Source organism: Mya arenaria, chromosome 5, assembly GCF_026914265.1.
Source record: "Mya arenaria isolate MELC-2E11 chromosome 5, ASM2691426v1".
Lineage (NCBI taxonomy): Eukaryota > Metazoa > Mollusca > Bivalvia > Myida > Myidae > Mya > Mya arenaria.
The window spans coordinates 54177502-54192679 of NC_069126.1; the positions used below are offsets into that span (position 1 = coordinate 54177502).

Consider the following 15178-nt stretch of genomic DNA (forward strand, 5'->3'; position numbering starts at 1 on the left):
GGTTCAAATCTATGCTCGTCTGTCGGAGCGTATCTTGGAGCCGAGGCGGTCTACTTTCCGCGATATTCCACCGAACTCTCCACCTCGCAACTTCGTACCGAAAGCTTCAAACGAATGCTGGAGATCTGGAGCATATGCGGCATATATGGACGGAAGCATTTCATCTTGTAGACCTGGCAATCGATTTGGCAGAAGATACTGTGCCGCGAAGCGGTCTTCATTGCTTAAAATGCTGGTCTCCATTTCCTGTATCAAATGATCAAGGAATACATTTAACATTGTTATTCTCCAATAGTCGGAAACTGTATTTACATCCGGGTTAGCGCGCTGATTTTGCCTACCAGCCCTTCTTGTCTCGACGCGATTAGATCAAATTCCGCGGCAACATTTGTAGCCATTTCAAAGAGAGCGCCCCACACGTCTGGGTCGTTTCGCTCATTGTTCATAGCTGAATGACGACCTTCACCAATTGCATGCAATAGATCGTTATCTTCTTTTTGCAATAGGTTTGTTAATGCAACCGTGGAACTAAGCACATGTTCAGCCACTTTCAATGCTATAATGAATTCAAAGCAAAGTATCCCTGCCAGATACTGCCCTGCTTTGTTATCCCCGTCGTCATTTAGTGTTTCAAGCGTATGAACTACAACGGGAAATGCGCTTTGCAGTGTACGTAGTTAGCATGCGGTGTTCTTTTACGAACAAGAGCCTGAACTCCTCGATATTTCCCCGATATGTTTGATGGTCCATTGGTTATAGGAAAGAAGGTACCGACAGACAACAGCAAATGGACAAACTTTCTAAGTATAGTTTAACGTTGTAGTCAACTAGTACGCATGGATCTGAGCATACTGTAGCAGATCTGGAGCAGCTCAACTAAACAAACCATTGTGATTTCAAGAATGAGTATCTCAAATCGCCATTGACTCCATCATTTCATTACTTGGTACACATTCCTATCTGGCCGCGATCATTGAATTTTGCGGTTCGATGGTAGCATTTGTTCTTTATAAAAATCATTGATCGCTTTTTGTCTTGCATTAATGCTGTATGAACGCAGTAGGACAAGCCAGCAAACACCATGTAGCGAGCTGGCGCCTCTTGGTCATTTACTCGTATTCGCTCCTGCTTTTATACAGCATAAACGAAATGGAATATTGTATTGGAAAATTAAGATTACATATTAGCAGTATCTTCTGCAATTGAGTAATTGCTCTTTTAGAAATGTAACCTACATATACGTTTGTATGAGAGAATGGCTGATTTTGAAACGTCGTATATCATTGGTTAAATGGCATCGCGCTAATCCAATTGGAGCGCTATATTGAAATTAACAATGGCATCATAACTCATTGCAAGTTATATAGTATGAGTTTTATCTATACTAAGGACTAGCCAAATGTATATATATTGAACATAAATAAATAAAAAAATGATGATTTTCGTAAAAATGGGTTTATTAAAACACTATTGGCTAGACTATTTATGCAGTCAAAATAAGTCAAGATGAAAGCCATGGTTGCCGTAGAAACATGAGTAAACATATGATTGTAAATCGTCGTGAAAATGATGCGCTAATGACAATCCTTTCAATGGAAGAAGCTTGTAAGAAAATGATACACATAACAAAAAATTGTTTTTAACCTTATTCATTATTGACTATCGATTGTAATAATTATGCTTGAAGGCCTAAAATCGCGCGATGCGGTTCAATTGATGTTTCGATATTCAAGTGAGGCCAGGCGGATAAAATGTTTAAGAGTTTTATCTGGTATAAGGTATCAGGCCATTTTTCTGTAGTTCCCACGAGTCCGACCATCGGACACATTCCAAACGCCAAATTAACCTTTTTTCTGTACGAAAAACATCCCGATGAATCAAATGCTCCAAAAACTTGTCTAGATAAGACAATACCCCTACCGGGAATCCGAGAAAATTAATAAACAATAAATAACTACATTTGGAGCTATCGGATGCAATATGTTACCAAGTACTATGCGATAACATGTATGAAGTCGTTGTTGTACATGACCACAACGTGATCCTCGTATGTTGGGGCGTTGCAAGGGCATTGCCATTTAATAAAAAAAAGTGTTTAAAAATGTATGCAGACACCAAAGTAATATGTCATCCTACAGTAGATTTTTTGTCAATGATAACTAGTACTAGTACTAGTGGCCACATAGCCACAACGTGATCCTGGTATGTTGGGCCGTTGCAAGGGCATTGCCAGTTAATAAAATAATGTATGCAGACACAAAAAAAATTGTCACCCTACAGTAAATATTTCTATCAAGAAGACTAGTACAAAATGTGTTACTGGGACTTAAATGATCTATGTATAGCTGCATTATAAGCTGAAGTGATTATTCTTTTGAATAGTTGTCTTTTTGTGTTTTTTTTGTTATCTTTTAAAAATCCAAAATTTTAATGTGGCAAATTTATTTTGGCCCTAAATTGACATTTTTTTCGACCCAGATTGTCCAAGGTCTTTTCCTCAAAATGGCAGAAAGGGCCTGGTTATAGTTCACTACTGCTGATGTGAATAGGATTTACCAAGCGCCCGTTATGCACAATACGCCACATGTTTATAACGTTGTTTGGAATACTAAAAATTACTTAAATTATATGCTACTAAATATGTTAAAAATGCACCATTTTTTTTCCAAAAAATAAAACCCACGAGCAAGTGGACACTCCCTCCTAAGCTGCACTTTGAACCGAATATGTAAATTGGATACAAATAAAAATAAAGTATGCTACTTGGTCGTTACGAAAATTACTTAGCATTGTTAAATACCCTGATGTTTCTCCCTATGTCTGTAAAAGGGGTGTTTCCTAAAATGACCAAAAAGTCCATACTATTAGTCAAACGTAATGATCATGAAACTTTTGGAGTTTGGTAACAGTGGCAACAAATTGTGATTTTTTTATCAGTTATATAGTTAAATATTGATTTCCTGATTTTTGCTGCCGAAATTTTAATCATATTGTATATGTAGAAGTCTCTTGTTTGACAATATTTTTACAAGTGTTTTCATTGTTGCAATCTTATGCCATATGTCTCAATCAGCACTTGATGATACATACTTGATCATATGTTCAATGCACGCTGTCCATTGGAGATTGTTGTTGAGAACAAAAGGGTGTATCTGATGGTGGTAATAGTTTTGTATTCGACCTCTTGCCCACAGAGACTCGATCAGTTCAAAATATATTTTAATTGCAAAATTTAACACCTAACCTCTACATGTTGATAAAGAAGGCATAGGGGTATTGCGTTGCACTTTGTGTTGTCTGAATTGAATGTCTGTGCTCTTCCTGTACTGATTTTTAAAACCCAATTGCTAATAAAAAGGCAACCAAAATTTATTTTGATTATTAATTAACGCACAAGGCATCGGGTTCTTTGTTGTCATAACTTTAAGTAAATACTGTGTATATGTGGACTTAGGTGAGATGTCAGCTAGACTACATTAAATATGGAAATGCGCAAAGGAAATGAAGACAATTGTTGAGGCATAGTCATTGGAAGAGCTGCTGCAAAAAGTAAGATAACTTTATTTTGCAGGATGTACATTGCAGTTATTGAAATAAGCCTCAAGACAGTGGCCAGTACCATTAGCTTTGGGCTTGCAATTTCCCAACGTCTGATTGGCCTGTGCATTTTGAATAACCGGTAATATGTTTTGCAAAATATGTTATAAAACATGTAAATGCACTGAAAATGTGTTGTCTTGTCAACCATTGATGTACCATAATTCCCAGCACAACAGCTGACAATTTCCTTTCAAAGGTGCCAATAAATTTTATATATATATATATATATATATATATATATATATATATATATATATATATATGCATAAACTTACCAAATAAAGTCAATTAAAGATTAAACATACTTATCAACACTACTTACAGACACAGATGTGCATAAGAACGTTTTTCAAAATTTTGTCATTATTATGCATGGGCCTGAAAAATATTGTTCTGGTCTTCAACATTATTCCCTTGACGGGCCAAAAAGAGGTTGTTCTCATGAATTTTTCATAAAAACTGACTTTGTATGTAGACAATTGACTAAAAACCTAGCAACATGTAGTGTGTTTGAACCGATAAAATATACATGTGCAGATAGTGTTTGTTGTAGATCCTGTCTTCACTATATTCTGGTTTTTGATATATTTCAGTTTGTTTTTAAATTAATGTTTAATCTTTTATTAAGTTGCAGTTAAAAAGGTTCCGACGGGCCAAGCAATGACTGTGTTAGAAGCCGACGGGACAGAAATTGAAGATGATGATGTTCTTGCCTACCTCATCAAAGATGAGATGGAGGTAGAGGGTAAGTTTCTAGGCTGTCTTGTTTATTTTCAGAAAAGTTATATTGCCAAAGATTTCAACATTTTCCAGGAGTGCGGATATATTAGCATTTCAGGCTATATTTTTCATATGCTGAAAAAATATATATGCATTTTGCAAAAGTAAAAGTGAAAATGTAAAGAAAATCAGTATACTTTCCGTTTCAAAGCTCACAGTGCAAAAAATACTTCAGAACTAATAAAAAATTGCAAAGACACTATCTGGTTCATCTGCCGCTTTATTTCGGACAATTTATTTGTCAAATGCGAAACAAAACATGGAACAGAGTTAGAATTAATCAAACATGTTTTAAGAGACAAACATAAAAAGATTTTTTTTTTCGAAACAAACCTTAACTAATATAAAGTTGGCACCTGAACTTTATTTTATCAAAGAAAGTCAATTTCTTGTCAAATGTGAAGATGTTAAAAGCTTCTTAATAAAAAAAGTTCACACTTTCTAGTGAAATTGATCCTACTATTTCAAAAATGGAGAACGTTTTGGAGACCTCTTCGACACAGGCCCCAGTGGATTATTCAATGTCTGCAACTGAGATCTCTTCTCTCGCACCAAGCTATCCAACATTGAATTCGCCATGTTTCACTGCAACTAAAGTTGTCACAGACGGTGGGAAGCAAAATCCTTCCGAACCAAAATGGATTAACAAATATTCAAAAACAACTGATGGAATTGAAACATCAAATGGATTTAATAACATATCAAAATTCAAAGATATCAGAATCGTTCACTGAATTAAAGTCAGTTATGTTGAGCCAGCACAAAGGTACAATGAAGATTCAGAAACAGTTGGTGGGGTTTCAACAAATTTCACACCAAAACATGAAAACGTCATTTATCAAAATTACTAATAAAGTCAAAGAATAATTTTCAAACTAAGGTGAATAAGGTGAATAAAATGATGCTGAGACAGTCTTGACAGCCATCGCAACGAATGACAAAGATGAAAGACGCAGCGATAACTGTAAGCCGTCACGAAGTCTGTGACGCCAAAAGCGTTGTTAGCCGTCTATTCTTTGCATTTTTTTTTAAACATTTAATGTTGCAGAAACAAGTTTAGTATTATTATTATCATAACTTCTATTTGTGGAGTTCAATAATTTGAAAACATTCACTGGATTTAAAGTGATCATAAACAGGATTCAAAGAAAATAGTTCAATAATCGGATGTTACGTGCTTACTAAGTGGATTTTTCATCTTCGTCAAATGGATTTAACATGTTCTGTCTGACTAACTGGATTTAACATCTTCGTTCATGGATTTAACGTATTCTGTCTGACTAACTGGATTTTACATATTTGTTCATGGATTTAACGTGTTCTGTCTGAACTACTGGATTAATAGTTTCGTTCAATGGATTACTGATTTCATTATAGTAATGTTCAGCTTAACTTAATAGTATATGTCATTTCGTTATGAAAAAATAATTGATTGTCACTGAATTTTGAAATTATGTGTGTACTAACTTGTAGTATAGGCAATATATTCTTTTATTAACTACGTCGAATAATACCTAATCAAATACAAGTTTATGTTGATATGATTAGTTGTCTTGTGTATTGTGTTATATTACTGTTTCGCATAAATAAGTTTCTAACCATTTTCGTTTTTTAATATATACATATATATGCATGTATATTGCCAATTATGTTGTTGTTGACACCAGGAGGTGTCAAGAACTGGGAGGGGGATAGTGTGGCAATTTTAAAATACTGCATATCAATAAAAACACAGTTAATTACTCAAATTAAATTTTTGCTTTACTTGTTGGTATTCTTTGCACAGATGGTGTCATCTTTATGAGATCTGTATAATCAAAATAAGCTCCTAAGTATAATAGCTGAAATGTTTACTTAACTTCTTGCCACTCTTATCCTTCCCAGTTCTGTAGAAATAGAATGACTATTTGTCAATAAGTATGAATGCACTCAGTGACCAAAGGTACTCAAAAACACTATTATACAAGAGTCACCCTAACTATTATGCAAGGACCACAACAATTATGTTAGTTACCCCAACTATTAAGTAGGTTACCCCAACTAGTATGTAAGCTACTCCAAGAAACTCTTGAGAGACCAAAACGTTTTGATCAGCTGACTCTTGGTCTGTTATGCAACTGGTAATATATAAAGGAGTAGGCAAAGTAGCTCAGCATTTTTTGGCTTTATCTTTTTTTAGGAACTTTAAGTCTTTGGTCACTAAAAAATCTAAAATTCTAAGACGCTCTAAAATAAATATAAATTCTAAAATAAACGCTTTGTGTGTGTTTGTGAAAATAAAGTGTTAGAAACGATTAAATTCTTCAATATTGCTCCAGGTACTATCTTGGATGGTGGCAGCGATTGATTAAGTAATTAATATAAAGGAAACCCAATCCCGATAAAGCTCAATTTGTTTGTTTTACAGTTGTTTTGTCATTTATTTGTAACGTGTTACGTGTTTCAATGGCAGCTGTATTGGAATTAAATTTGTCTGGAATAAAGTTGAAACATGTGACATATTTATCTATATAGAATTTTAGGTGTTCCCAAAACAACGCACTTTATTTTCTAACATGTCACGGTTTCAGTTTGAAACTCTAAACGTGTTTACATTAGGTGTTCGCGTGTTTTTAAAGTGTCACAGAAGAGGTGTTCTCCTTTGAAACGCGTCGCGTGTTTCATTTTGATACACCTGGAAGTATTTCAATTTGGAACTCTAGTGTTTCCCACGAAAACGGGGTGTGTTTCAAAAAAGAGAACATTTGACGTGTTTCGTTTTGAACATATTTTAGGTGTTCTAGGACAAGTGTTAAAAACCGAAACATCCGTTTTAACAGTGTACATGCTCCACTCTGTTTACTATTAAACCAGATTGCATCAGAAATACATTCAGGCCAATCAACGATAAATATCGTGTTTACATAGACAGAAACCTTACAGTCTTCAGCGGTTTGGTTTACTTAAACATTCTCTGCTATTGTGACCCTGCTGCTTTCTTCTCAAGCGGGAACTTTTAAGAAAATTCTCATATTTTGTAAAATGGAAAGATGTTCGCCGGTCCGTATTGGAGTTTTACAAACAGTTAGAAATAGTAAATCTATTTACTAAGAGAGAGCAAGCATCATTCATGAAATTTAGAAAAAATGTTGAATTTGCTAACTGTGAACTGCTTATAGTTTAGTTTCACAACGACAGTGAAACAAATTTTAACGACACTATAATTATCACTCCCGTTAGCACGATGTTTCGCGAGAGAATGGTAGTGTGTTGTTGGGGAAACCGGAGTACCCGGAGGAAACCCGCATGTCCGACCTGGTGACCACAATCCAAACTCACATGTCCCAAGACAGAAATTGAATCTAGGTCGCCACGGTGTGGAGCGAGTGCGCTCACCCCTGCGCTTACCGTACAACCGAACTAAAATGCGTTTAACCCGCAGCTGACATTATTATCAATAAAACCGATACTCTTGGATAACAATATTGCTGGTGTTCGCTCTAAATTTCAAATAGCTATTAAATATTATATGTTGGCCTACATCAATTATAATCAGAGAAGACATCAGAAAAGCATCTTTCTCTTTCATTTGCTTAACGTTATTTTAACATTCCGTTTTTGTTATTGGAAGACATGACATTCTCTTTGCATTCATTTCTTCAAAATAGCATAACTTAACACAGGTCTAACGACTTCGTACATAAACGTTTATGTCAGCAACGTTAACATAAACGTCCTTGAACTCGTTGTATTTAAATTGGTTGTTTAATTAGCCAGAAAATCCATATATTTTATTACAAAACTCGAAATGCCTAATATCAGGCTATCAAATTGTGGGGGAAAAAAGGAAGTGCCAGGCATTTGACGAAGTTATTTTCACTTTATTACCAGTCGGTGGACGTAAATATTCGTGCACAATTATCTATACACACGCAGCTTTTTTCCGCACATTAAAGATTTGACACATTCTTTTTTGAAAATGAATATTTTAATAGTTATATAACTGTAATGAAGCTTCTTTTAAACTATATCGATTTCAACATAACTTTATAATGAAAAACAGCAGTCGAGTGACGCATAATGTAGAAAACATATTATTATCATGGATAACGTGGTATGGTGTTAGATAGCATCTTTTTGCACTGACCGACGAGGCTGACATAAGTTATTTTAGAAAAAAATGAGGAAAAATTACCTGACAAATGTTTCTGACCAATTTTCAAAGAAATCAAAGAAGATATTTTATTTTGAATGTCAAATTTGACGGAACAACGTATCGCACCACCTTAAGTATCCCAGTTTAAAAATATAAAAATAATTTGTGCTAATATTTTAGGGTTCCTTTACACAGACTTTTACTAGATATAAATGCAATAGAGCTGTAAGTAAAGCGTCGTTGACAGCACGTGGTACCCACAAGTAGTGTCGTCTTAAACGCTTGGCTTACGTAGCAAATAAATTCAAACTTGTCTTAAATGTAAATGTGTACTTACAAAGAATGTTTAGTGTTGGTTTATTAGTAGAGATCAGGTCCTGTCCACCATTACTTCCTTGACAACTAATTCCCCTGTCGTGATGTATCCTCTCAGGTGTGTATGTAAGAGTACTCGTGGTAACATCTTGCGACGTTGCCGTGAAAATTCCGGAAGTTACTTGTTTATCATCTAGGTACCACTTTACGACAGCTGCTGGACGACTGACAGAAGTAACGCACGTAAATTGCTGCTGAACGTTCTCAATGACGGAAATAGGATCCGTGTTTGGCGTCAGTGTAACCGATGTTATACCCACTGTTAAAAGGAAGGGAAATAAGTTTGAATCTAAATAGGATTCTAACTTCAATTAACAAGATATGCCTTGTTCAGACGTTTTTGTGTGCAACAAGAGTTTTGAACTGAATGTTTTTGAAATATCTACTAACCGGTTTTGTGAAATTAATTAGCTACTGTGCTCAAAAGTTAATCATGTTAATTGCAAATAACTTAAACAATTGAAAGAGGTATACCAATCGGTGTTTAGCACAAAGAAACTTCCCATTTCGAGGTAACTTTAAGCTCATTGTAATTTAGACGAATTATAGAGGTTATTAAGATGATAACATTTGCTTAAACCAAGCATAATACATGCTTTTTTCCTGATAGCGCGAAGAGTGAGAGTACAGAAGAGAACCATCACAAATCTGCTAGCAAAGTACAGAAGAACCGGAAAAATGAATATTTTATCGATGCAGTCGCGTGGAAGGCGACGACACGAGTTCAAGATCGGTTGTAGATAATTTCACATCTCACGAAAGACAACGTACAGCGGAAGCATCCTTACGCAATATGATTGGCATACATTGACGCAGCAGAAAACGTCCAAAATCGACTGCGTAGTAAACAAGAAAAGCTACCTATGTGTTTAACCTAAGTTCGATTTCACTGATATTATTTTTCGTGCCAACAGTAGCCATATGAGATATTGAAACAAAAATAATATTCACTGCATGCTATCATGTGAATGTTTTTTAGTTATAAACAGTCTAAGTAAAGCGTAATTTTTATGTTTTTAATTTTAAAATGGTTCTTTTAAATGAATTTCATTTCAGTTTTGTCTTATTACTTTGTTTCAACGTCCATCAAAGAAAAATGATTTTTCAGTGTTTATATGCGACATGTAGCTATATACTAGCTTTAATTCGATTTTGAAAAACAGTCATAAAAACTACTTGGTAATAACTTAAACCAATACAATGTTGTGTAAACTGAATTTTAATCTTAAGAAAATTATGCAACCAATTCGTTTCGTATCACGATGTTGAAATAAACTTCATTCTTTTTCTTTTTGTAATATAGGTAGAATATAGTCTTGTGAAACATTGTTTCGTCTGACTGTCCATTACTTTACAAAACACTGTCCATTAATAAATTTATATACGGTTTGTAGTAATAACGTACGTTACACAGTCCAATATGCTGTAACAGAGGTTAACGTAACATACATGTTTTAAGAATTAAGAATGTTACTGTTTATGAGAGTTTCGCCTGTTCTACACTGGGAAACGAATGTACGTCAAAACTCGTTGGCTCGATATCGCTTGGCTCGATATCTTTGTTGGGTGGATCTGGATCAAAAGGACCAAATTCTTCAAACTATATGTTCATATAAAATTCGACGGATGACCGATTTCTCGAGGGTAGATTTTTTGCCACAATTCAAGTCATTTTCGCGTTCCATGGTAAAATTTACACCATGATTAGTTTGCTTGGCTCGATTTTGCACAAGGAGCTATTCGATTAAATTTGCTTGATTCGAATCATAATTATTATCAATGGAACTTGCTTAACAGCATCTGAGTAGGGTTATCAGTTTTCAGATGCAAACCTATCATCGGAAACCACGATAGTTTCTGCATAACCCCTGAATTCCAAAGCGCAAAGTACATGCATAATTGACACAAATTCAATCATTTAAACTTCAAAGTTAAGAATTATGGTAGAAGCCCGACAGATAGATATCGGTAATAAAATTGATCGATGAAAACTTTTGAAAAAATGACAAATGCTGAAGATGACAACGAGTTGGCTTAAACGCTTTTTGGCATGTTAGTTCGCTTGTGAAACGATCACGTGACTTGCATAGTTTTCGGAAAAAAAATATTGCGCGCTACTTTTTAACGCTGAAACATTCCGCGTATTTTTGAAAGGGGAATACTCAGCTGAGATTAAGAGTGGGGCGACAAGATTGTACTTTAAGTTACATGTATTTGGCATAAATCCACACACTTATACGCGAATCCTGATAAGAGCAAGATGACAAGATCACGGGTAATTTTATGTCAATTGCCATGTGTACACTATGCCATCGTTTATTGCCTTGAACAAATAGCGAAATTTCAGATAAAAAACATGAGAGAGACATGTTATGGCCCCATTGCTGTTGATTGCCTGGATATTAGGACCATTACCGCGGCTCCTCTGGCCCTAGCTCCTTCGCAACTGTAGTTAAATGTGCGGGCAGTGTAGGAGTTATAAGGCAAATATGTATTTGTTTTTTGGACGTTGTAAAATATTTGTTCCCCTCAGACTGCAGCAGTATTCTCAATACTAATAATATTTCACCTGCTCATGTTTTAAGCTTATTGAGAAAATTGTATTATATAGAAATAATTATGTGACCTAAGCTATGCATATATTTTCGGATATAATTGTAGTAGTCCAAATTGGCAAATATATAGAAAAAAAACATTACATAAAGCTAACGGTAAGAATTAAAATTAATGCTATAACCTATCAATCAAATTTTAACCCTGAGAAAAAAGATCGTCAGCGTATTTTATCTGTAATACGCCTTTTCCATTCAGAATGAATTACCTGCGTAAGTAATGTACTTTGATCCAGAGTTTCTATTGGCTGCTACTTCACAGTGATAGTCGTCGCTGTCAGTTTCTCTGAAGTCTTTGATCGTGAGGTAAAACAAATCGTACCCACTTGGCTCACTGTTCTTGGATGTACTGTATTTCACCGCGTTTGATGTTTGGCAGCCAAATATATCGCAGGAACCAAGCTGAGTGCGCTGGGTGCTGCCTCTTTTGAAGTTTACATCTTGAACGCCGTCCATATCAACATTGCAAGTTAGCGTTATTTGACCATTTAAAGGCGCGTACTGTTGGTCAGATGTCACGAGCACCGTTCCTGAAATAAGTACATAGTCATGTCTGTCTTTATAACATGTTATAACAAATGCATGGCAGCTAGTTCTTTAGTATTGTGTAACTGAATATTTTTTTATAACTAAACTATGCAACGTCACTGTTACAGGATAAATATAAAATAAAACTTCAACTTTTATTGTCACAAATTGGTATTTTGTACGGGAATATTTCGTTTTAATCTATAGCATCTGCAACACCTTTAATAGACTGTTAACATATTTAAATTTTAATCACATGTTTGTAATTGTAAACATGTTTTATACTTCAAATTGCACGATTCTAAATATTGACATGCTGTTTATTTCCGTAAGTTATGTCAGTGACAGGCTACTCAACGTTTAAAATATCATTTTGTGTTGCAGTTATTCAGTATAAACCTACTAGAATAAATATTCACCCACCTTTACATTTGGTAACCATGGTAAAAGAGATCACTGCAAGCGCTCTAATAAACATATTTTCCATAATAAATCCCAGTGAAGTCACCTCGATTTAAAATGCTTTTTATAAGTTCGTTTAAAACTACTCATGAGGAAGTTTTAAAACAGATGGAATAAGGAAGTAAAAAAAGCATGAAATATTTATCAGGTTACTAAAAGTCAATAAGCACGCCTATCGCTATCGCTATAAGTGATGTATTTTATGTTTTCTACTTCATTATATTCCATGCCAAACATAAATAATTTATTATTTACCTTAAGGATAATAAAATAAAATGAACACATGTGTAGGTGTGCTACAGACGGGATACTTTAATCAAAGATACACTCACATACAAAGCAAATGGTTCCAAAAAAAAAACTTCCAGTAAATTATTACTACTGGCTTCACAGTTCTTATACATATTTCATAATGAAAAACACGCTGCTAAAAGCAGTCGTAAAGTGTCCGGAACCACTGCTGCACCCACTCTCAGACTCAACAATACTCGCATTGCCATGGTAACAGAAAAATACCAATCTGAAAATATAAATATATTTTAAACAAGGTTCAAAAAAATGTTTAACATATATTATTATATGTATCTGAATACATTCATAGATAATGAAAATTTGACAATTTTGCCATGTTTTCTCTATCCCGTCTGAGCGTCGAATAACCAATTCAGTTCAGTAAATACACGAGGAAAACTCCTGATTTACCCACGAGTAACCAGACCTATACCTAATAGTACTTTAATAATCCTATACCGCAATAATAATAAATACATTTATGTTTTCTATTTCATTATATTCCATGCCAAACATAAATAATTTATTATTTACCTTAAGGATAATAAAATAAAATGAACACATGTGTAGGTGTGCTACAGACGGGATACTTTAATCGAAAGAAAAAGAACGGGGAATCTTTTACTATATGTTTTTTAAAACAAAACAAAACAAATTATACATTTGCTCCAGTTAAAATAAAGATCTACAGAACATCGCAAGTGACTAAGAAAAAGAATTCTTTTTACATAAACATACGAATACTTCGTATAACATTATTCGTTTTACAATACACTAAATACCATTCTCGTCATATTTGTAAACAAACCATCCGAAACATGCTTGCAAAAGAAATGAAATAATTTCAATACTTGTCAAATACAAAGAAAAAATGAATAATCTAAATTCCTAGATTTTTCGATACACTCATTTTGACTTGTACCGAATCTCTAACATATCTGTCCTTAGCACTGTCGGACTTCCAACGTCCATGCTTTTTAAGCAATCTCTCTGATACCCCATTTGCAACCGCTGCTGTGGCCCCACCCGAACGAAACGAATGTAAACCATATTGTTTACTATCAATACCGACAGCTTTTAGACTTGTTATCAAAATTTCCCTGGCTCTATTGTAAGAAATAGGTTTTTCCGGGCAAAGAATATGCTTATTCAATTTACGAGAATATCTGATATTACAAAAAAATGTAATCACATGATTTATCATTAATTTCAACTTCAAACAGAAATTTCTCAAGGAAAGAAACTGGACAAGAACATTTTCCTGTTCTAGAAATGATCACCTTTTCGCCAGCTTTGCACTGATCTGTTTTACTAGAAGAAATAAAAAATTCTGCACAATCAGAAAAAATCTTAAGATCAGACCTTTTAATATGTGAAAGCTCACTAAATCTCAAAAAAAACTGCAAAACTTACTAAACACATGCAAATGAATCTTAAATCCAAGATATTGGTTGTATTTCCGAAATGAGCAATAAGTTGAAGCAAATCTTCTTTAGAAATTTCAGTTTTTGCTGAATCGGCCTGCCAGAATCTCGCAACAGACCATTTTTGGTAAAACTTACTAGATTTGTATTACAAGGGTCAGAAAACCCTGAAACTTTATGAGCCCACGAAATACTATAAGTAATGGCGTTCACTTTTGACGCTGACGGTGAAGAATCTTTCATGGATGAAAGAAAAAGTGCAACATGATAATAGGAAGCTGGAAGCGGTTTAAATTCATATTTTTTGCACCACTGGCAAAACGATTTAAAATAACAATTGTATTGTTTGTAAGTGTTATCTGATTTTGACAGTTTCACCAGCGTTTGTAAATTATCATGATGTTTTTTGAGATCATCGGGCAGACATTCTTTGTGAAAATTCCTCCAATGTCCAACCTTGAATGCATCTGTCAAATGTATAATATAATAACATAATAACACCTTTTTGTGTATAATTATTAACTTTTCTTTTCACATACACATATACCATTCAAAACATATTTCTTATAATCTTCGTGTACAGTACACGACTTCATTTGTACCAGGTACAAATGGGCACTTCGGCTTGACAGGCCGAGTAAACGAAATTAATGCCGATAACGTAGGAGAAACAACCCACACACACTCATATCATGTATTTTCACAATTATCTTTCTTATACTCTTCATAGTCCTTTATGCCAAAATAGATATTAAGATCATGATCTTTATAAACGGTGCTTTTTAAACATCAAGGTATATATACAGAAAACGCTGTTTTACAATTAGCAAATACAAATTTAAAATATTTTTCGCTTCCTTCATGAGCATTAAACGCTTACAATATTAAGCATAACCAGTGTAAACAACTCCAACTCAATGCTGAGTCATGTATAGTCATTACTATCTTTGATATACTTTTCCTCGAAAAGT

The 15178-nt window shown here is 34.3% G+C and overlaps 1 protein-coding gene across 3 annotated transcripts in view; it reads right to left on the bottom strand.

Moving 5' to 3' along the window:
* Positions 1 to 12574, bottom strand: part of LOC128234659 (nephrin-like) — a 55196-nt gene extending 42622 nt beyond the window's left edge. For all 3 annotated transcript variants that reach the window (XM_052949035.1, XM_052949034.1, XM_052949036.1), the window contains exons 1-3: positions 12454 to 12574; positions 11712 to 12032; positions 8853 to 9149 (exon numbers count right to left, since the gene is read on the bottom strand). In XM_052949035.1, the coding sequence (XP_052804995.1) occupies positions 8853 to 9149; positions 11712 to 12032; positions 12454 to 12517 (682 nt within the window). In that variant the 5' untranslated portion in view covers positions 12518 to 12574. The remainder of the gene's footprint in view (positions 1 to 8852; positions 9150 to 11711; positions 12033 to 12453) is intronic.
* Between the last annotated feature and the right edge of the window lie 2604 nt (positions 12575 to 15178).